General features: G+C 34.9%; 1 protein-coding gene across 4 annotated transcripts in view; it reads right to left on the minus strand.

The window, feature by feature from the left end:
• The window catches only part of LOC145668041 (chymotrypsin-like protease CTRL-1), a 501,380-nt gene that overhangs the window by 95,709 nt on the left and 380,315 nt on the right, over positions 1-25,356 (minus strand). For 2 of the 4 annotated variants that reach the window (XM_081735516.1, XM_081735515.1), the window contains one exon: positions 9,211-9,420. The exons of the other annotated variants lie outside the window; for them this stretch is intronic. In XM_081735516.1, the coding sequence (XP_081591642.1) occupies positions 9,211-9,420 (210 nt within the window). The remainder of the gene's footprint in view (positions 1-9,210; positions 9,421-25,356) is intronic. 4 annotated transcript variants of the gene reach the window in all.

The following is a 25,356-nucleotide window of genomic DNA, read 5'->3' on the forward strand; positions in this document are numbered from 1 at the left end:
GTATAAACTATGTAGTTCCTCGTTATGAAGCTTCCGCCATTCCCCATTCTCGTTCCTCTTGGGTCCGAATATTCTTCTCAGGATCCTGTTCTCAAATACTTTCAGTCTATGTTCTTCCCTCAGAGTAAGCGACCATGTTTCGCAACCATACAGAACAACAGGCATGATTATCGTTTTATATATTTTAAGCTTCAAATTCCTCGACAGAATTCGCGACGACAAGAGATTTTGAACCGAATAGTAACACGAATTCCCTGCTTTTATTCGACATTTAATTTCTTCGTGAGAGAGAGAGAGAGAGAGAGAGAGAGAGAGAGTCACAACTTATTACCTGAGGTTATTTGTGGAAATTTACCTTTGAAACAATGTGATTCGTTGATTACTTTGGGACATTTAATTTAATTTTTTCAGAAGTTTTCAAAAATTTTCTTTGAAATATTTTTTATCTTCGAAATTTTTGTTTTAAAATTATTTTGGTCGCTGTGAATATTCCTGTTTTTAAACTTGTATTTGAAATTTTTGTTTTAAAACTTTTAGTTTGAAATGTTAATTTTCTTCACACATCAAGTTCGAGGATTGAGTCCAGAACGCCTCTCAAAATTTAGGAACCAAAGTTGATAGATAGATATATGTCAACAATTTGACACTTTCATCATCATCATCATCACCATCATAGGTATTCTGCCTTTATTGGCAGATCACTTGCCGCAGCTGAGAAGCTTCCATGCTCCACGGTCCTCCGCTAACTTCTTCGTCTCCGCGTATGATCTTTCTGTTTTTATATCATCCATTAATTGTAGTCTCCTTCGCCCCCTCCCTCTCTTTCCCGACACCATACCCTCTAGGACGTCCCTCATGATATAATGTCTTCTTAGGCAATGTCCCAACCAGTTTCTCTTCCTCTTCCTAATAATATCTAAAAGTGTTCTTTTCTCACCCACCATTTCTAACACTCTCTGATTCGTTTTGCGCTCGACCCAACTAATTCTTTCCATCCTTCTCCACACCCACATTTCGAAGGCTTCCAGTCGATTTTCATCATTCTTACGTAATGTCCACGTTTCCGCCCCATACAGTACAACACTCCACACGCAGCATTTTATGAGTCTTTTTCTCAACTCTTTGTTCAAGGTCCCACAAAACAGATTTTTCTTCCTCCTAAAGGCTTCTTTCGCCATTCCTATTCTTGCTTTTATTTCACGTTCGCACTTCATGTTATTACTAAGAATACTACCCACATATCAAAAACTATTCACTTGTTCTATTTTCTCCCCTCCTACTTTTATATTTGACACAGACCCCTTCGTTCCAATCACCATGGCTTTTGTCTTTCTAACATTTATTTTCATCCCATATTCTTCAAAGTCCTTTCTCATTTTTCCTAACATTTTATTGATTTTCCTTTCAGATTCTGCAACAAGCGCCATATCATCTGCAAAGCTTATGCATCTAATCATTCTACCTCCTACCGAAATACCATCATCATCATGTAAACTCTTTTTCACTATCTCTTCTAGATAGACATTAAATAGTGAAATAAAAAGATTTCACACTTTGATAATCAATATTTGTAGCCACAATTCATCATGTACAGTCATTGGTAAAAAAAAGTTATCCTGGAGCACCTGATTAGCTGATCACTTTAATTTAAAAAAAAAAAAATTCCAGAAGTTTTTCAAAAATTTTGTTTAAAATTTTTAGTTTTATTTCGATCTTTGAAAATTTCTGTTCTAAAACTTGTTTAAATTTCCTTTACTCATAGAAAATGTTTTGTTTTAAAAAAGTAGATTAAAAATTTATCATTTGAATCGCTATCTCATTTTTCCAAATATTGAATACATAGGAAATACGGAAGAAACGCTTTCTTTCTTGCGTTTGTCATCCCCATGTTACATTTGATGTTCCATTACTTTTTCCCTATTGGCGGGCTGCAGCTAATAACTTGGTAAATAAGTAACTACTTAATGCTCTTTAAGGATATATAACTTATTGCCCAAATCGAGCCCTGATATCGTACCCTTTGCTTGTTAGTAAATAACTTTGAATGATTAAGTGCTTTGAGGCCGCGGTGGCTCAATGGCAGAGCGTTTGGCTCTGGTGCGTGGGATCCCAGATTCGATCGCAGTTTGCTCCAAGTGGACTTTGTGGTGGACGTGTGCTTGCTTTTTCCGGGGTTCTACTGTTTCCTCACACTTTATTCATTCCACCATTCATTTCTTATCATCACCATTTCGTTTAGCCTGGCCGGCATAACCGTGGAATGTTAAACTGAAGGATGATTAAGTCCTTTAATCATGTTCACCAGAGCAATTGCGTTTAGGAAATGAAATTGGATGTATTTGAGTTTAGCTTCCCTTGCAGCATCGAGGCTATTGAAAACACGATCTTAATAGTAACGTGGGGTACCAAAGGCAATCGAGGCAAGTGTTTAACGTTAAAGGCAAGAACGTGAACCTTTAGACTTGCAGCACATAGTATGAAATCAATATAGGCAGAATTAGGACTTTGATTAAAATAAATATAAGAGCTGGCACTCAAACTAAGACATTACTTTCTGTTATTTGCTTTGTTTCAGAATAGAACAATTTAGCGGGTATCACTTTTCTGTGTTTATGCTTGAATTTAACTGTTATTTTATGAAACTGTAAACTTGTATAACTTTTGTTATATTCGTCATTTCTTTATTGCATTCACTATTGTTCTAAAAATGTTTCTACGGACGTAAGTGTTCTCTATAAATTTGTTTAAACTAAGAATGATGAAATGTGGTTATTAGACATCATAAATCATGAGAATTTTCAGAAAAAATCGGTATTGTTAGATCTAGTAATCTGGTTTTATGGAAGCAGCAATGAGAAATACCAGTTGTTAGTACAAGCTAAATAGTATACACCATGTCATACAGAGCATTAGTTTGGATAGTTTAACGTTATGGGCATTTGATATGTAATTTGGCATATAGTAGAGTAGTTATGGTTGTCTAACTTAAGGGCATTTTACATGCAAGCTGGCACATAGTTAGAGTAGTTTACATCTATAACTTAATGAGCACTTAATATGCTACTTGGAACACAGCTTTGGTTATCTACCGTGATGGATATTTGTCATTCTAGTTTTGATACTAATATAATTGCTTTTATTATACTTTCTCGAAATTAAAGAACGTATATTTAAGAGGCTTTGGAAATCGACCAGGATAACGGGTAGAGAAACGTATTTTATTACGAGATATCTCACGGAGTCACATATCTATTAGCGCAAAAGTTTCACTAGGATCGAAAAAATACTTCATACATGATGGTGCAGCTAGGAACACTTTTTGTTTGGTGTAAACAATAGAGGACAGTTATTTTGTTACACAGGTAACCACTACCTCAGAAGCTTGACTTCTTTATATTTGTTACATGTATTAGCGTGAGGCAGGCAAGTGATAATGCACATAGCAACATGTATTACTGGGCTAATATGATCAGGAAGTTACTTGGCAGCGGATACTAAGTGGGCGCTCAGGTGGTGAGAATCACCAGGAGGGACATACGGGATTCCGTAACTGTAAAATTTGAAAAACATTCGATACAATCTGAAGCAAAAACACTGTCTGACATGACTGATTTCCGTAGACTTCGTATCGCTGTTGTATACTCGTATCTGTTATAAAAGTAGCCATTTCCTTGAATTGAAGAAAGTGATAATGTACGAAGAAACATTAAAATATTCAGCGGTGGTACAAGATCCTCTTTAATATTGAAGATTAAATTGAATTCTTTTACTTGCAGAATCCGTTCTCAAAAAATATGCACAAAAATTTTTCTTCTCCCGCTGGACCGTTCGTGTGGTGTAACAAGTTGGTTCGTTTAATATAGTTTGAGGTATATGTTCATGGCATTGGTATCGTCGGAATCATTAATGTATGACTTCATGAGATGGCGTTGGTGGTGATCTCATCAAGAAAATTGACGACAAGTTCGTGAGAACCATTAATTCACAATACCAGACCTTTCTGAACACTATTTACGCGCATTTCTTGTATTGTTCTGTACAGGCAGTCACCGGAAAATTAGGCTATCGGAAGTTCTGTGCTCGGTGGTGACAAAAATTCTAACGGAGATCTACATACCCGATCGCATAGATTCTCTCTGCTTTAGGCTCTTTCCAGGTACAACACGGAAGAGCAGGAGTTTTTTTTTTTTAAGACAATAGTGAGCGACGACGAGCCTTGGGTGGTGTATGTGAACGCCGACACAAAGCAACAGTCAATGGCATAGGGTCTTACAGTTTCAAAATAAAATAAAATAAAAACCGCTAGAGAAGTTCGTGAAAGCGAGGAAAGTATGGACTCAAGAATAGGTCGAAAAAATCGCAAGTACGAGAATCAATTCACCAATACCATGCAGAAGTTGCAATTTGTTTACTTACTGAATTGGCAAAATTTGAATAAAACCGATTAATATCTTTTACCATCGTAATAGATTCAAAGTTTGAGGAAAAATGAAGAAATGCATGATGTAATCATTTTTTAAAATATATTGAAAAATGCAACAATCATTATCCAATAGATCGTAAATTACCTATAATTTTGTTCACTTTAGTCAGTTGATAACTTTTACTGGTGCAATATGTTCAAGGATCTGTCAATAATCGTATTGTATAGGTAGGGAATGCGACTCTGTAGTTCAATACCTTGAATGGAATGCTTGGGGAAAAGAACTGACAAAAGTAATTCTATCTCTAAACTGGGATCTAATTCACTGGATTACAAAGTGAAAGAAAGTCTTAAAAAATATAAAATAACAGACAAAAGTGGAATATAAAAGAAAGAGACCAAAAGGAAATAGCTTTGTGGAAGCATATCAAGCACAGTACCTTTCTATATGAGTTGACTTCTTGAAGATGCTCTTGTTATCTCTTGGTTCTTGTCATGGATCTGAAGACTTGAGTAGCTCTGACTGGCAAGATGGCTCGCCCAGTTAGCTCAAGTCTAAATGTGCATTTAGTTCGTAGATCTGGCCCAAAATTTATCTTTCTCTTTCTCGCGGCGACGTTTGCGAACAGTGGGATTATCTGTTGAATTGGTTTTCGATTCAGGATCTTTTCTACTTCCACATTTCTGCATATATTTCTGCCACAACCCTTCTTAGCACGCTCTCGAGCCTTGGTCTCCTGTTTTCACTTCCCAAATTGTCTCTCTTCATCACCGCTCTCTGCCCCCTAGCCATCGTTGGTAATGGTTATTTATTAATTCAAAACCCTAACGAAATACCGAGTATCGCAGTAGATAATTTGTACAAGAAAGCAAGACACATTGGCACTTATAGAATATTAGGAAAAAGAAACTCGTCTATTGTTTATTCCTTAGTTACATAAATAACCCATTCCGCTGACAAGGTGGACAAACTTTTTAATTTGATTTTCTTTTATATTTCATAGTTCACAGCATTAACAGTGAACTACTAGCACCCTTTTTAGGATTTTAACATATTGTATTTTTTTAAAAAACTAGTATTCCTATAATTACATTTATGTACTAGTAAACCATTGTTGAAGAGATAGAGAACCAAATCAACTTGAGATATACACACTAGGCGTAACAGCTCGGCTCTTGCCTTCTTGTACAAGTGAACTACCGCGATGCTCATCATTTCGTTAGGTTTCCGGGCCAATAAGAAACCCGTCATGAATACTGGTTCGGGGTCAGAGAGAATGATGGTCAAGAGAGACAGTTTGAAAAGGTCGTAGAGGAGACTGAGCCATGAGAGCAATGCCAAGAAAAGTTCCACGAGCCTCATCGTGCAAAAGTAGATCCAGAAATATGGAAGTCGGGAAGATCCTGAACTAAGAGCGACTGACCAGACCGGACCACTGTTCCCAAGTTCGGAAAATCCGACTTTGATTACAGGCGGGGGCTCCTTTGGTTCGGATCTCACGTTAAGTTGTAGGTTTACATCTCATATAGCCTCGGTGCTAAAACGGACGCTAAATTCACTCAAATCAAAACTCACCATTCCCAAACATCGATCGGTAAGAGAGATTGAGAGAAATCAATGTTGGGCCAGAACTATGAACTCAGTACAGATTTGAATTGCTACTAACTGCACGAGCCGTGTATCTCAAGTCCACACATACACGAATACAACCAAGAGCCCTAAAAAGCGTTCCGGAGTCAACTTATATAGAAAGATCCTTTTGCTCTCTCTTTCTCTTTTACCTTTCACTTTTGTCAGTTGCTTTCTGGTTTTTAAGACTGTTTCATTTCGTAATCTATTGAAATAGATCCCGGTTATATTATGCATATTTCTCCCATATTTACCAAAACTTGAGTCCCTTCTTGGCTAACCAGTTAGTGTACGCACTCTTGCCGTAGGGGACAAGGATTCGATTACCGGCGTTCCAGATCCCACGCTAAACTACAGGTCCATGTCTCATATACCCTTGGTGCTTAACGGAACACTACACTAAAATCAAATCAAATTTCTCCAAACTTTGGTCCCCTCGAGGTGAAAGATAATCAATTTTTTCCTAATTCTGCAAATTAATTAACTAAAGCAAGTCATCATCAAAGAATAAAATGAAAATTTGAAGGATCCAAGTCCGGACTATACGAGAATGATCAAACTTATATAGTTTAGCAAAAGGTCTTGTTTTTGGATTGAAAAAATCAAAGTGCGAGAATCGAATTCCAATAGCGCGCAAAAATTGTGACTTGCTTTACAATTTTTGCGCGCTATTGGGATTCGATTCTGCACTTTGATTTTTTCAATCCGAAAACAAGATCTTTTGCGTAAACTATATGTGATCATTCTCGTATAGTCCGGACTTGGATCCTTCAAATTTTCATCTGTTTAATTATACGAATATTTGACTAGGGATACAGCAATTTGATGACGACAAGGTTCTTCAAAATGCTACGACAAGTTTGGTTAAATTTCCAGACAGATTGAGAAAATTTGAGTTTAGTTTAGATCTTTTAGAAAAGTGGGAAAATGAACTGCATGCGAGTACAGCATTTGGGTGCAATATTAATTAGGAATTAAATATTTGTGTGAGATTAACTTATTGTTTCCATATTTTAAAATGAAGGCTGTATAATTTCATAACTCCAATTATTCATTTTGCGACAGAATTATAGGTTCAGCACTTAATAGAAAACTCGATATGGACGCATTCAAAACCAGCTACAGGTTTAGGCAGTCTATGCAAAAATAAAAATACAAATGACATTACATTTTCCTTGCATTGATTCTCATTATTATTATTATTGTTTGTGATGATTTTTTAATTATTTCCTATCCACAGAAAACAATAAAATATGATAATAGTATTAATAATTTCGTAAACTGGCGAAAATGCGATACAAAACTTACAAATTCCGACACAAGTTTAAATTTGTGTAGCAATTTGCGATCCAAAAAGAGAAACCTAAAACAAATGCTGATATATATATATATGTATGTATTGGGGTGCACCTTATATCAGGTAATTTTATGTTACGATTTACACACCCGCGAAATGTATTCTATGTGAATGTAAACACGCATTAGTGAAATAACAGCTCCCTACGACAACGTTAATCCGTGCCGACAAAATCATGAAATGATATGTCCACATTATAATTTATAATGTCCAACCGTCATAACAGAGAAACCCAAAGAAACAGAGAAACGAAACTTTGCACGAAGCAACTAGAGAAAGGAGGACCTTATTCATGTATTGATGAACATCATCGGATGAACAGTGTTGCCAACCTAAGAGAAAGTTGTTTTCGTAAATCGAATGTCCTAAATTGGATATCATCATTGGAAGCAACAATGAAATTAAAGACAAACAAGATGGTAAACGCAGATTAGCGTTGCAAACTTTTCGAGAAATAATGTAAGACTTGTGGTAAATGCAAATGCCGTTGGTGCACACAGCGTTGCCATCATTTACAAAGCACAATTCTCAGCTTTAACAAGATATCCAATATCTCAGTCAGTACATGAGTTATCGATCTCTCATAATTACAGTACTGCTTCTCATGCTCTACCGCCTTACATTAGAGGTTTTAAACCATACTGCATTAGTGACATTTTCGGAGTTATTGAACCTTTTCCAGACTCAACTTTTCTCTTCTCTTGATGGCAACACTGTTCAATGGACCCTTCTAGACTTGGAGTCAGCGTAAATAGTTTTTGTCAATATTTAATTTAATGTGTACAAAACGCTAGTACCTCACTCCCCGTTTGTGCCAATGGCGTTTGCATTTAACCAGGGGTGCCCACAAGGGGGGGCTATGACGCAAACTGCGTCATTGAAATATTTGGGGGGTTAAAATCTATATAAATATGTTCGAGGGGGTGTAAAAATTAATCGAAAAGATTTTTTCATGGAAAAACACCTACAGATTGACAATTGAGGGGGGGTGCGTCATGGACATGAGGGGGGTGGGCACCACTGATTTAACACATTTTTCACGATATTTCTTGAAAAGTTTGCAACACTGATCTGCGTTTACCATCTCTTTTGTCTTTATTTTCATTGTTACTTAAAATGATATTCAATTTAGGTCATTCGATTTACATAAACAACTTTTTCTTAGGTTGGCCACACTGTTCGTCGTCAAATACACGAGAAAGTGTCCTCCTTTCTCAAGCTGCTTCGCGCAAAGTTTCTTTTCTCTGTCTCTTTTGGTTTGTCCGTTATCACAGTTGGACATTCCAAATAATATTATAATGTGGGAACATTTCATGACTTTGTCGTCAAGTTAGTACGGGTTAACATTCTCGTAGGGAGCTGCTATTTCACTAATGCGTGTTTACAGTTACACAGAGTACATTTCGCGAGTGTGCGTATCGAAACACGAAATTACCTTATATAAGGGACACTCTAATATGTATAACTTCACCAATAAAAGTTACCTTATAAAACATAAAATCAAAATACATATAATACATATCTAAGGTATTAATTTAGGTTTGGTTGTTGCAGTGGAGAAAGTGTTTCGTGGTACAGTGTCGTCCAAATGTCTTGTCAATATGTGCAGTTTACGTCTTATGTATTACAGGTTTGTTTTTGTGAAAGTGGTAAACAGTGCCGATGTGTCTCTCATGATACTTAGAAATATTTACATCATTAGAAATTAACAGTTATTTCATAACATGATGGGGATGAAAACGATCAGAATAACAATGAAAAAATTTAATAAACAGTCAATATGTCATGGTTACTACTTACTGGGGTCATTCGTCACTGGTCCATAGTTCATGTCTTGTGTTGATTCTGCCTCATTATCGCCTGTGTCACTTGGTTTATGACAGCAGGCGTAGAGGAACCCTCCACAGCTGCCCTCTATCAGACCACCCGACATCCAGCAGAAGAGAAAAAACTCGCAAGTTCCAGAATAGCAGAGGCTCGGGTCACCGAGAAGATACTGCTTTCGTTGCTCTGAAATTAAATGTACAAACTTTAACCGTTGGCGGTTTCTGATTTTTTATTTAAGTTTTATAAGGTGGTCCAATATAACTTTTATAATTTAAACTGCTCAGTTAAATTTCAAAAGATTATTGTAGGGAACATTGTCAAAGAAATTATTTCTTTATAGCTTAGTAGAACTTTCACCGGCCCGTTCGTTTGATCCGACAAAGCACTTTCAAATTTGAGAGAAGAGAAATAATATTTATTTTAAGTGTTTACGGACATTAAAATAATGTGCGTTTTATAGAAATGGTTGTATTTTAAAAGACCCGAGAAAAGTAGGATTTTAGGCTAAAAATCTAAACTGTTTAAAAGCCGCTTAATTGTATATAAAATTTCAGTAAATTTTCTTTTAACAATCTACAGTCATTAAAAAAATATATTGGCTCGAATCCTGGCTTAGAAGGCCACATTCTTGCAATCGTAGTAGACGATTTTAATACTTTGAAAAAAACATCTCAATTGGCTTTAAAAAAACTTTATATTTGTTTTATTAAATTCGAAGTGTAAGCAAGAGTTTAAGGTTTTACAAAGAGAAGTCTGTGACGAGGTATTTTTGAACAATACTGACATTTCTTAATATAACTTGCCCAAGATGGCAACAAAATTTATACAGAAGTTTTTTTCTTTATTGCTATTCAAAGTTTATATTAATTTTCTTTTTGACATTTTCAAAATTAATGCATCAAATAACGTTCCTTACTTTTCTGAATAGGACTAAATTTTTTCCTCGTTCCAAGTGATTTGTGTTTTCAATTTTTAAAGCAAAGGAAGGAAGTGAAACAATTTAGTAAATATTTCATATGATTTTCAGAAAAAAATTCTTGATAAAGCTATACTTTACTGTTTTGGTATTTAAAAATCCAAATTAAAATGCGCTTTTATAAAAATTATACCTTAGGAAATGAGCAAGTGTCACAGTCAAATGTATACAAAATAGAATGATCGGTACTTTAAAGAGATGTACACCTTGGTTGTTTGCGATAGCAACTTTCAAATATTCTATTATGATCGTATTTTTAAAATTGAGTTATTAATCCAGAGAAATATATAATCATTATTTCAGCATTACTCATTCTATTCAGTTCAGTACCTATAAAAATATTTGAAATTTTGCGAGTAGGATAGAAATATACTTGAAATATAGTATTTGCAAGTTCACATGTCACATGCAACAAATTCTTTTAAAATCTTTAACTTTTTAATGGTATAATGGAAATTGCTGTTAAATCGTTTTGTTACAGTTTATATGAGAACGATCACTGTATATGGGCGGGTTGTAATAAAATATTCTGGGTAGGCAGAAACAAAAACATAAACAACTAACTTTCGTTTCTCATTGTGAAACTACGACAGAATATAAACCACAGAGATTCAATATTCAAGCCAGAAGTGATAGAGTGCCTTCTTGTTTGAATACAGAGATAAGTCTAGATCATAAACTTAGGATAATTTTGGGTAATATGGGCAGTACTATAATATGAGCACAACTAAGTTTTTCAGAGCATTACTCATACCAGAATTAATCCAGAATTAAGCAAGTTGATAACATTGTGCACACCTGTTAAAAGCGGGATACAAATGTGCACGACGATTGTGCACTTATTTTGTATTATTTTGAAAAACAAAAGCGAGTAACTCTCGTTATTTGATTTGCAGATTTTGCTGTTTGTAAATTTCAGTATTATGGATATAAGGAATTCATGCACTATAACCTTTTGAATACAGACATTGCATTGTAACTGCAAAGCAAAGGATGGAACTGCTCGATTACATTCTAACTGCAGTGTTGCAAATCACTACTATAATTGTAATTACTATAATAGGGGTATATTCATTTTGTAGAAAGGTAACCAAAAAAATCTGTCTCTTTCACCCACCACATTCGAACATCGATATGTCACTCAAGACTTACCTGGAAGATCAAAAATAGTCCCCATCAGCATCGACAATCTTCTGCCAAACGTTCTCGAAGGCCATGGATTCCATCACGGTAGAACTTGCTGGGCTGTGAAGCGAAGAAGGTATCAAGTACATTCTGCATCTCTACTACGGATTTGAACTGGCGTCCTCTAAAATGATTGTCCAAGAAATGGAACAGACGATAATCGGACGGTGCAATGTCCGGTGAGTATGGTGATGTAGTACTGTTTCCTACAAGGCGTAGAAGGTATCCCGGGTCCATCCTAGCCACGTGGGGTTTAGCGTTGTCCTGTAACAGGAGGATCCCTTTGTCATTCATAAGTGCTGGTTCCAGAGTTTTGAGTTTTTCTCAAACACCACCGACAGTACACAGTTGCATTGATGCTTTGACCAGTTGGTAGCAGTTCCCGATGCACGATACCGCGAGCAGTCCACCAAACACAAAGTAGGACCTTCTTCTGGTGCAGTGCTGGTTTAAACTGTTTTGGAACTTGTTCATGAGATGCTAACCAATGATAATGGGACCGTGGAGCTACATACAGGACCCAATTCTCATCATATGCCAACAACCTGTCCAAGAATGGCTCCTTCCTCAGACGAGACTGCAAAATAACACAGGTGTCTGCTCGCGTTGCCGTCTGGCCCGGAGTCAAATCATGTGGGACCCCCTTGACTCAACTTCTAGTGCTTCCCAAGTTGATGGAGGTGCTGCCGAATGGTTTCTCCACTCACACTGATTTGTAGTCCCAGCTCCTCACATGTCTGGCCGCAGTGCCCTCAATTGCTGCCTGAAGATCGTTTTGTACATATGTTGGTCTTCCGGCACGTGGTGCGTCTTCAAGTGTTTCGTCACCGTCCTTAAACTTGTTAAACCACCGCTGCGCTGTATGCGTAGTCACAAGACCCTCACCAAATGTCTGGTATATCCTCCGCCCCGCTGCAGCGGCCTTTTCCCCCCAGTTGGAACTTGTATAGTATACGCGTCCTTATGACGCTCTGTAGATGTCCCTCTCTCCTTACGCAATTTCACGGTGTAACTGAACTGTGACAACCAAGTAGTATGTTGGATATACCCACACCAACAATAGACCTTCGCCTTATCTCCATTCGCATTAAACTCATAGTGAGAGGGTTAATGGAACACTGACCTCCACAAAAAGCGACAAAACTCTTGGTTACTTTTGTAATAAAAATGCACTGAACAATTATCAGATGTGCAATGAAACATTGTCATACTTTTTTTATCTTGAAAAAGAATGTTTTAAAAAATATTGTAAGCGCAAAAATTATATTTTACTTCAAAGTACTTCTGTCTGACTTCAAATAATTGGTTACTACCAAGTGACAAATCTCTCTTTAGATTACTGAAAAAATACACATTACAAACTTGTGCCAAGTAATAAAATCTGAGATCACAACGGTCGACCTTTAACTAAACTTGGGTTTTGTCACATTTTACATATGCGTGGTGAAAATTGGCACTTATGACAAAGCAGTCCACGGGTTCTGCGCTCTGCCCTTCTAACCCTAATGCAATACCAAATGATGCTTATTTTGGAAATACACTGAAACATATGAGCAAAAACTATATTTTACTTTTTTCATATTATTTACATTTAAATTTATCACGTTTGGTTTCGGTGTCTAACATTGTAGTTTTCAAGGAGCTAAGAATATTTCAATGCATAATGTATATTGTCTTTTTAATGGTTTCATGCGTTTTAATGTGTTATTGTACGGCTTAAATTTGTTCAGTACTTAGAACCATTTCTTTCATTATTATATATTGATCTTAGTTTGTCATGGATAATTTAAGTACCAATTAAAGGCACCTGCTCATTTTATCCATAATGCCTGCCCATATTACACATATATTTTGTTAAATATGGACAATTGCAGTAAGATTAGTATTTTTAATTTTCTCGAAAACCATTCAAATATTTTTGAAAGTAAACTCTATGAAAGTAAACACAAGGTATCAGCCTACATTGCCGTAATATTTATCAAATTATATTTTAATATCTGTCAGAAATTTTAACATTTTTCATTTACTGCCATATTACACAAAGTTAACCTCCACTTAGAACTTTGAATCCACAACACAAACCCGTTTCTCGCTATTTACTACAGTTGTTGCTTTTTGCGAGTCCAATCTTTTAACCGGAAAGAGTCCATTTCTACCCCACTACCATCTCAACCAAATTAAATCTCTTCTTGGGATGCTGAAATCTCGTTTGAGATAAGTTTTGAAATGAAATGGAAGAACATCCAATCATGGCACTAGTGCAAAGGTGGCAAAGAGTATCCAGCCTTGGATAAATTTCTAATTACACTTTTTGCACTAATTTGAGAATGATAAATCCAAATAAACTAATTTCAAACTTATCTACCCATGTTGTTACAAGAAAAATAATCTCAAAGTTGGAGTCTCGGAAGTACGGCTTATGTCAGTACTTATACCCATGCTTCAACATGTTTGTAATTGCGTTCTGTTATACTATTTTGAGCGTGCTAAATCCAACAGAACTATTTCAAAACGCATCCGTTTATGGGGCACCACAAAAAATGGCTTCAAAGTTTGGATATACATGTGCGCTTTATTGTTGATAGAGAAGAAATTCATTGAAAACATCGCACTACAAATTATACACATACCTATATATATATATATATATATATATATATATATATATATATATATATATATATATATATATATATATATATATATATATATTACTACTAAATCAAATATTTTGCTTTATAAAAAAGTATAAACAATTAGTATAAAAAATGAAATTAGAAAAATATTGAAGTATGCGCACTTTTACTGTTGGCATAAGCAGTACTTGAAAAACTCCAAATTTGAGGTTAGTTTTTTCATGAAACCATGTTATGAAGCGCAATCTCCCATCATAAGTTTGATAAACAAACATTCTTTCGTTTTCTTTTAATGAGAAATACTTATGTCAATTTACAATCTTGCTCCCTGGCAAAATAAAGTTCTTCAGGCAGCAACTGAGGCGAACAGTGGCCAGATATGTGAGGAACTGGGACTACAATTCACTGTGAGTGGAGAAAGCATTCGACAGGACCTCCATCAACTTGGGACGCATTACAAGTTGGATCGATGGCTCCCACATGATTTGACTCTGGGCCAGAAGGCAACGCGAGCAGACACCTGTGTTTCTTTGCTGTCTCATATGAGGAAGGAGCCATTTCTGGACACTGTTGACATGTGAAAATGTGGGTTCTGTATGTAACTCCACGGTCCCATTATCATTAGTTAGCATTCCATGAACCGTTTCCAAAACAGCCGAAACCAGCACTGCATCAGAAGAAGGTCCTCCTGTGTGTTTGGTGGACTGCTCGCGGCATCGTGCATCGAGAACTGCTACCAAGTGGTCAGAACATGAATGCAACTGTGTACTGTCAGCGGTTGAGCCGTGTTCAAGAAAAACTCAAAACTCTGGAACAAGCGCCATTTATGGCAAAGGGGTCCTCATGTTACAGGACAACGCTAAGCCCCACGTGGCTAGGATGACCTGGGATACCTTCTACGCCTTGGATGGGAAACACTATTGCTTCACCATCCTCCCCGGACATTGCACCATCCGATTATCATCTGTTCCATTCTTTGGACAATCATCTTAGTGGACGCCAGTTCAAATCCATAGTAGAAGTGCAAAATGCACTAGATACTTTCTTTGTTTCACAGCCCAGCAAGTTCTGCCGATGGAATCCATGGCCTTCGAGAACGTTGGCAGAAGATCATCGATGCTGATGGGGACTATTTTGATCTTCCAGGTACGTGTGACATATGGATGTTCGGAGGCGGTGGATGAAAAAGTAAAAGAACTTTCTTGGTCACTTTATACTTTGAACTGGGTTTTTGTGGATGTTATTTTGATTAAAATGCATATCTTAAGAGGCGATATGAGTGATGATATATAAGTAAAATTTAGTATCTCACGAGTCTGTCAAGTTAAGAAAATGAAACATGGTATATAAACGCTTCATTGAAAACAAAGGTACAGAAGTGCCAGCGTTTTAGAAAATTTCCGTTTTGAATGAAGGAAGATATTTTTTGTTTAAATGAAAATGAAATGTAAGATTGACGGCCAACTCCTTCTAGACCACTGCACTGAATCTGAATATTTTTTAACATGACTGGGCCATGGACTAACTTAGCTTTTTATGGCGTTATTGGCATGGAAGTGACAAAGGAAGTTGTGTAATGGGAAGGGATGGCATCTAAAAATAATCGAAAACGACCAATATTGGTATCTAGTTCATAGTTCTAGAGGTCGCTGAGATGAATAGCACACTCTCGGTGCCTTTCAAAGTCAAAATCGTTTTCCACCGGCATGGGAATGAGGGTGTGATGACACGTAGAAATAATCGAAACGACCATAATTAGTGTCAGGATTGGAAAGGTAAGGGGATCGGATCAGGGAAAACAACATGGACAGAGAACAAAACAGTTTCTATAACAGTTCAAACTCGTCTTTTTCCTGATAGAGCTGAAACGCATTTATTACTATCAGAAATACTGAAATCAGGTGTTCTGTACTAATTATATACTTTCATCAAAAATTACAATGATTTGAAGATTGAAAAAAATCCAGTCTTTAAAGTATAAAAGCCGAGAATATTGTTTTAACATTTTGGTGTACTTGAAAAAAATAACGTGTTTCGTTTTTTATATCTAGTGCTCTCTATTTTTATAACTGGTAACGCTTGTGTTTACATAGGCTAGCGACTTACATTTATACATTTGTTTATATAATTGCAGACGAATGTTTAGTAGCAGGTTAAGCATGGTTTGGGCACTAAACCTCGCAGCAAAAATCTCACGAATTACAATATCGCCTGACCAAAACCTCGCCGTCGAAAATCTCGGGTGGTAAAAACTGCGCTATCGAAAATCTTTCGTGACGAAATCTAGCTATTGTTATATCCTTAATGCAGAAAAATAAAATATTTATGTATGTACTGCATGAAGTCCTATATTAGTAGCGAACTAGCCCAAGTGGTAGAGCGTTGGCATCGCATTCTGGAGGTTGCGGGTGCGATTCCCACTGCCGCCCCTCCTGATTGGGGTTTCCGAGGATTTTCCTCAGTCCTACCAGCCAAATGCCGGGATGGTACCTACCAACAGGCCCTGGCCGATACCTTTCCAAATACTTTTCATTTTTATTGTTGTTTTTAGATATCCAATATAAAATGGTCTTTAGCTGTATCTGGTGTTAAATAAATAAATATTAAAAGTAGCATATACCTAGGTACAGTGAAACTTTCAATAACGGACACCTCCATAATGCAGACATATTTTTTTGTTCCGGCATAAAAGAAAAGCATCAACTATTACGAAAGAGATCCTTCTATGTTACGGACCCTCTCAGATATGGACACAGAGAGCCTTCTCCATTTCGCTCAACATTTTAGTAACCTGTAAAACTCTTTATAGGATTTAATCTTAATTCAAACGTATTTAGCACAGAAAACACTTTCTAGAATTTAAAATTAGATCGGATTACGTCAGGCAGAAAATTCTTTTCAAATGTTTCAGCTAAGTATTATTATTATTATTATTATTATTATTATTATTATTATTATTATTATTATTATTATTATTTTGTCATGATAATACAACGTCGATTTGAATGTGCAGAAAAACTACATAAATTGCCATCTTTTCCCTTAAAAGCTGAATTCTAGTAAACTAGGGATACGTATTCGTTTATTTTTAATGAGGAGTTTATATATAGAGTTTCTCCTTCAACGGATTAATGGATTCCTGAGATACACAGTTCACACTCACCAAACAATTTAACTAAACTAGAATCGATCAGGAACGTCATCTGGAGCTTCAGGAGGCAATTGCTTCCAGAGTGTTGGATATGTATGAGTATATACATTTTAATCAATAATATAAGAACAAAGGTGTGTAAAGCGTGAAATTCTTGTTAGTATATACGTATATCGAAGAGTCTCCTACGCCCAACTCATGCCTATGATATTGCTGGATTTGATGAATCAGATTTTCCCTTTTTTTATTTACGATTATCCAGCCATTCATTTTGAACCTATCAAATTTTAAGTTTCTAATGTCTTCAGTTATCATTTCTGGTCCTATTTACTTATTATTGTTATTATTATTTTGACCCTAGAAAATCTTATCTATCATTATATGGCGATGATTTGTTCTCACGGGATTTCGGGCTAAGTTTTGATCCAATATTATTTGACCGGCAAGGCATTGACCAAACAAAGTTTAAGCTCGAGAGATTTTGGGCGACGAGATTTTGATTAAGCTAAGATTTGGCCCACAGATATTGGGTGATGTTTCGGCCGCGAGTTTATGTCCGTATATTGCATTACCGTTAAGTAAGATACCCGTATATTGCATTACCCTTAAGAAAGAATAAATGCAAAAATTTATTTTGTTCAATATATTGTTCAAAAGCAATAATAACTACCTAACTAACTAATTCTATGGCCTATGGAATCCGGAGGTTCAATGCCGCGTTCACAAAAGATCTTCACTGACTTCTATCCTTAGCCGATTGGATCCAGTTTCTACTTTGTATTCCTGTTTCTGCGAGATCCATCTTACTATTGCCCCCATCTGCGCCTAGGTCTTTTTAATGGTCGTTATCCGATTGGTCTTCCAGTCAAGACTTTGAAAGCGCTTCCACTTTCTTACATTCTAGCTACATGACCTGCCCACCTAAGCCTCCTAGACTTAATGACCCTAACAATGTTGGGTAAACCGTATAAATTATGTAGTTCCTCGTTATGTAGTTTCCGCCATTCCCCATTCCCGTTCCTCTTGGGTCCAAATATTCGTCTCAGGATCTTGTTCCCAAATACTTTCAGGCTATGTTCTTCCCTCAGAGTAAGCGACTAAATTTGTGGGAATGTGGACTATGCCAAATATTTCATACTGTGTATATCTTAAAGATTAGATCCACTAGTATTACAATGTAAGGAGTTCGAACGATTGGTAATAGAGATTCTCAATCTGATAAATAAACTTTCTTTCTTTAAGATGTAAAATTTGATGCAGTTATAAATTAACATGCATGTTTTATCAGAACTATGAACTTTTAATCAGTGTCGGGAGAAAAGCGTGAATTGTGCGTCAGACTGGCTAAAGGTGGTAGTGGGTTAGAGTGGGACATACTGGGTGGTGGATCATGGTAGGTGGTAGTCAAAGTGGATCATGATGGATGGTGGAACAGAGTGGGTCAGGTGCGTAGTGGATCGACGTGGTTGGTTGATCAAGGAGTCATGGGTCAAGTTTCCGTTGAAGTTTTCATTGGTCTGCATTTGCTCGTGACGAAGTGTTGTCCTCAAATTCCATTGGCCAATAAAGGTTCTGCCTCTTCATACACTGCAGATTTTTTGAATAGTATTTTCTCTTCCAATACTACTCCCACAAATATATCACGTAGAACACAAAGCATCTTCCAATACTAACAATATTTAAATTCTTCTTAATAAAGGCAACTACGTCATGAATTAAATAGAATCAGAGCAGTTTCATCCTTACAGTTAAACTTTTATCACTAGAATCTAATGGAAGAAAAACTACCTAATGTCTCAATTCATGTATGCAAGTAGTGTGAAATTAAATAACTTTTCCCTGTTGTTTGAAGCGATAACATTTAATGTGATTTTCTAAAGAGCCGCCACTTAAAGCAACTGATGAAAAATATATATATACTACGTAAAAATTCTGAGTAAATAGAACTCCTTAAGATGTTCTCATAGGAAATCTTTAGAAGATTTTTGAAACATCAAAACTTTAAAACCAGGCATTTCGTACATATTAATTCATGTTCCTTTAATCCTTTTACGCAAATGATAGTTTCACAGGATTTAAGGCTCTATCGTTAAATGTTCATATAACATATTGCCTCGTTTCCAAATTATTAGTAGTAAACATGGTTATTTATAAAAAATATCATTCGCAAACTGATAATAATTATATGCATATACATGTTATTTTCTTTTTAGAAATTGTCATCACTGAATCTACTTTAAATGAACTTTATGATTGAGGGAAGTGAATTTTATTCAATTTGTTGAGAACAATTTGTTTTAGTTTCTTTCGGAGTATAAACACTACATTGTATGAATGCAGTAAACCGATAGGACTACGAACTTTCATCCAAATGCTTACAGTTTTACTTCTTCTGGGTGAAAGTTTAAATATTTCCATATGCATTCCAAATTGAAGCAAATTGAAAAAGGTCTCCAGCAGATAGAGTGAAGGTAAACTATTCTTAAATGCTAAACAGAAATACTGTTATGTAGTCCGAAAGTGTCGAGTTATTTCAGTCAAGAGTCAAAAGTTGAGTAACAAAACAATACACAATGAAATCCATTACTTTCACCTTAATACCAAACGTGATTTTTATGTTAGAACTGCATAATGCGGTATGTATGTACAAGTCATAAACTATTTATACTATTTACAAATGTATATTGAAGTGGACAAAAGTATTTTATAACATTAATTTTATTAATACTGAAAGTGCAATATGGAGAAATGTGTTTCTTAATTAAAATCAAATTCCTTGCTTATCCCATTAATAATATATAATATATATTTGAAACAATATATGTATATTTACTCACGAAGGATTCAAACTTTAAGACATCGAAGTTAATCTATTCTTTCTTCCACTTTATTTTACAGATTTCACGGGAGGACCTGCTATATACAATAAAATGTATTTGATACATATTTAACAAAGTATATTTGAGAAAATGTGGTACCTATTTACTTATTCTTTCTTTACTGCTTGCCACCTTTTTTTTGTATAAACACTGAATATTGTTATACATAAATCGTTTCTTTGTTTCAGGAATTTCGTTGAAAAGCTTGTAAGAATACAACAATACTTACAAAATGATTATTTAATATTTCTGATTATTTAACATACATCTTTCTTTATCATTTATGATTATGATTTAATATATGAATATATTTAATATATATTATTTAATATATGAATATAATTATTTAATATATATTTTTCGTTTATTTCAGCCATTCCTATCTGGAAGAATTCCCCATTCTTCGTTAATTCGGAACGTCACAATCATGATATAGTACAACTTAAGTGCACTACAGTAGATAATGAGCGGACTGTGTCTCTACTAATATTACAAATATTTCCCCTAGGTTGTGCCACATTGTCTTTTGCTCAAATACGTGAAAGATCAATATTTAAAATATGCATTTTGAATGTTAATTGATACATTCACATATTAAGAGAGTTTTTAATATTATCATCATAATTATAACATTTTCAGATTTTCTTTGCAGTATAGTAAAAATACATACTAAATCTTGTAACTAGTTTAATTATTGCTTGGTCGTATGTTCTTTTTCGAGCTATGACTCATATTTTGTATCCTTTAAAGTTGGAAGGAGTTAATTGGTTCTTCGATGACGTGATTCGGTGAACATGGAGAACCATAAACGACTATTAAACAAAGTATTAAGTAACTTTCGTGAATGTGGGACTACATTGTCAGTAAATAAAGCAATACTATTTTAGAGATTTATCTCCTATTTACGGTATGTTTCTAAGGATAAAAATACGCACATGGATCCTTCAGAAATTGTAGTTGTTAACAAATTAACAGGCCCTAAAAATAGATGTAGTCTAATAAGCCTTGTATCATTTCTCCTATATAATAGGCATTTTATTTTTCAATTTCATAATGGCGATGGAAAATATTAATCGGTTAAGATTTGAAAAAAAATATTTTTAGTGGGTAAGGAACAACATGTGGTGTACTAGAAAAAACTAAAGTGCTGTTTGAGAGTCACGTAGTCGTAAAGTTACTAGATTTGTTAACTAAATTCGTGATAAACTCGGATACTTCATTAAAAACTGTGGCGAATGTATCCATCAATGTGGACTTATGTCGTAAAACTCATTTAAACTTAGGACTTAAGATATGAATAAACAGATATTTTTTTACTGGAAGTAATAACAACAGTGGGAACATTGAAGAGATTTAAAAGTTCTTTATATACAAATTTGAATTGCGCCTTGACAATCAAGGATTAGCATACATCATAAAGAACATGAAAAAGTAAAGAGTTATGGGATTTTGCTGTATCGATTATTTGTCTTTAATTTTGAGGTAAAATCAATTTAGTTTAAGCTGAACGTTTCCGCTAACTTTATTTCAAGGTACATGATATACAAAAGTTTGGGAATTATCCTAATCTTCCAGACGATGTAATAAATTAATGTATAGTATATATCTGGAACATGATATTTGCTAGTATTTTCTTTAAAGCTTATCAATAAAATGATATAGATTTAAATTAATACAGAAACACGAATTACTTGAAAGATATAAATCAGTAATGCGATTTTTGTGCAAGAATATAGGAGCAATAAGGAATTATATAAAGTTTGTTTCCCAAAATGTTTTGCTACTTCTATTATGGAATTTAAACATAACTGTACATTACCGGGATCACATATGGGTGTATCTAAAACAATCAGGAAGATAGCATCAAGTTATATTTCAAACACCATGTTGAATGATATTAGAAAATGTGTAACCGTTGTTATTTTGTCAGTTATATAAAAGTAATAATTCGAAAGCAATTAAACAATTAGTATCAACTTTTCAATTGATAATTAATGGAATCTAGTATTCAGACTTCATTGGTCCATTAAGTGAATCAAAACCAGGAAGATACTATTTGATCGTGATAGGCCTTTAATCAGAAAATACTGTATGTGGAAACTATAAAGGTTTTAAGTCGAAGTATTATTAATAAGCTGTATAAATTAATGTGTAGAAATGGTTTTGCTTTCTCTGACACACGATAATCATGGTATATATGTTTCTGGCAAATTAAAAGATTTTTTATACCCAAGGAATTAGAGATATTCGGATATCCAGTTATTATAGTGCTCCTAATAATGGCGATTAATACAAATTTCGATAGATGCGCTTAAAATTTACTTTCCGGGCAAGCAGACGCAATGGGATAGGGGAATCCATGACATTGAATTCTCGATCAATAGTGTAGAACACACTGAATTAAGGTGTTAACCTCCGATCTTGTATATAATTCTATGGGTATCAAATGGAATATTCAAGAAGTAGATATTTGTCAGAGATCCAAATCTTCGAACCAATGTCATAAATAACATGAGCATTCTTGGAAAAGAAAGAAATTGCTTTTCGACAAGCGTACGATATCTACTAGCTGTCATGTAGAAAATAAAAGTTTATTGAATATCCTATTTAACTCATTTGTAGGTAGGGTCATAAAAGTCACAAAATCTTAATACCCCAGACTTATTGGTCTGTATGAGGTAAACAAATTGATAGCTTCTAAAGCCGTTATACTACGGAAGGTACAACGTCATTGTCTTCCCGCGAAGAGTTGTAGTGACGTTTATATAGAGTGACCAGCTTGGTTACTCTTGGCTCGCTGAGCGCAGTAGACGGTTGGTAGTGATTGGCTACCCTCTTGCCACACCCTCAGTGACGAGCAAGTCCAAGTGCGGGAAACCAACGACGTTATTCCTTTATTAGATTATCTTTAGATTATCTTTAAAATGTCAGAGAGTCTGTCTTTGACAAAACTGAATAGAGAAACAAGACTCGGCACTAATAGTTCAGGATAGTGTAATATTGTTAAGCCCTCTCTAGTCAAATTATTATGGTCAATTCATATTAATAAGTACGAAGCACACTCTAGTGTGTTTACATATAAATAAAGATGATAGTGATATTCTTGACTAAGTTTGTTTATATACTTGTTTATACGTTCTAGGCCTAAGATATTTCGCGTGTTAAAAATGTTAGTTAATATGCGATGTGTAATTAGTTGGTGTTAACTATTGTACCTCGACGTGGAAATTCAATGAGGATGGAATTCCTGTACGTATTGTATGGAATGTAATGCTTATATCCACTGGATTAAACTAAGTGTTCGACTTTTAAATGCTTTCAAATTCCTATTGGAATCTTGGAAGAAACCTGATTAAAGAACTATAAGGAATATGAACTCTTGTAAGATAAAATATATAGTCATAGATGTAATAGACATTCTTAGTTATATTATTTACTGTAAATTTATTTAGAACTTAATTTGATCATGACAAGTGACCCTTAATTTGATACTGTAGTATATACAGTATAGTAGGTTGTAGAAGTAGAGGAATAATTATTAGTAAGTTCGAGTATTTACGGGGAGATTTTTGCTTTCTATATTTTTGGTGATGTATCAGAAGAATGAGAGAATCGAATTAGTACTACAAATCTTAGGCGATTATTGACAGATGGATAGTTCTAGGAAAACTACAAGATCAACTATGATCAAAATTAATGTGTAATAATGGGTAAGTTTAAAATGAAATTTTTATTTATCAGGGACAGCGATGTGTGAACTGATTCATAAAAAGTTTTGAAAATTAAATCATTTGGATTAAGAATGATGTTTCTTTAAAAAAAACAGCAGTAGTAGCTCCTCTAGTAATCAGATTATAATTAATTGCTCGCAAAAATTTATGCATGCTCTGGTCGTTAGTTGCATATTTGGAATAAACCGATCAATGTCTTGTAATGTTGCTGTTCAATGTATTATTGAGTCAAATTTAATATAGTGAAAGTGTGTGATTTTGTATAATATCCATTATTAGCTTACAGTAAAATAAGAAAAAATCCAATTGAAATTACAGTTAATTGGTGAGTGTCTGAATTGTCATAGTCAAATATTCATATATTTTCAATTTATAAAATTGTAAGAGATACTAGTAATATTCGTGAGGATAAATTTGCTTTAATATGGAATTTCACTTGTACCGATACCCTAGCCCCCTCTAATCTTCCTTCATCTTCGACAAAAGCTGGGACGGTTGCAACTCGCAGAGAATATGAAGAGAGACGAAAGTATAGCAACCTGTTGGACAAATACCACTTCGTCACCATAGCCATTGAAACTTGTGGGTCCTGGGGTCAGGAAGGTCTAAACTTCATTAATGAAGTTGGACACCGTATAGCAATTAACACAGGAGACACCCGAGCTTCATCGTACCTTATACAAAGGATAAGTATGGCTGTGCAAAGAGGGAACGTAGCAGCGATGCTAGGAACTCTCCCTCCGGGAAAAGCTTTGGACGAAATTTTCCTTTTGTAATCACTCTCCTCTCACCAAACTCTCGAAAAAAAATATATTATTGTGTATTTAATGACTTTAGATATCTGGAAACAATGTGGGCAGAATAAAGTGATTATAGTGGGGAAAAAAATGCTTTGAGATTAGGAAATCCTATTAAAGATGGATGGTATAAATTGTTGTAAGGTTTGGTGTTGCATTTAGATGGTTTATATAAATTTCCAGTTGTATTGAATATTTTTTTCACTTATCTTAAATGAACTGCATACAATTGATAGCTTTAACATTGCCGTTTCAGAAGGAAATTTTGGGATTGCTATTTTCAGTTTAACAATAATTATAATAATTGGTAAATTTGAGAAATTGAATAGAAACATAGACAAATTTCCACCCTGTAAGTTGGGAAATGTTTGTGTTCTCGACCGTTAATGATGTGTTTTTATTAACTTTGTACAACACTCGTTACACTCTATGGAGATCAATACTTAAACTAGATGTAATAGTAAATTTCTACTACTTCCATACTTAGCAGAGATACAGGAGATGAATCTTTTATTAAGACGTGAATCGATTCCAAAGAGAAGCTTATCGCTATTATCATTGGTTCTAGACGATTAACGGTGAAAATAGAAACTGTTGATTTGTACCACTTCCGGCTTGAATAAAGGTTAACAGAGGAGATGGAACCTATTCTTAGATTGCTGAATCTATTCCGAAAAACAGCTTCTTGGTATTTATTACCGTTATTTCTCTCTATGGAGATAAATATTGGAACAGTAATACTCATAAAATTCTCCAACGTCCAG

Source organism: Thermobia domestica, chromosome 13 (assembly GCF_964235325.1).
Source record: "Thermobia domestica chromosome 13, izTheDome1.hap1.1, whole genome shotgun sequence".
Lineage (NCBI taxonomy): Eukaryota > Metazoa > Arthropoda > Insecta > Zygentoma > Lepismatidae > Thermobia > Thermobia domestica.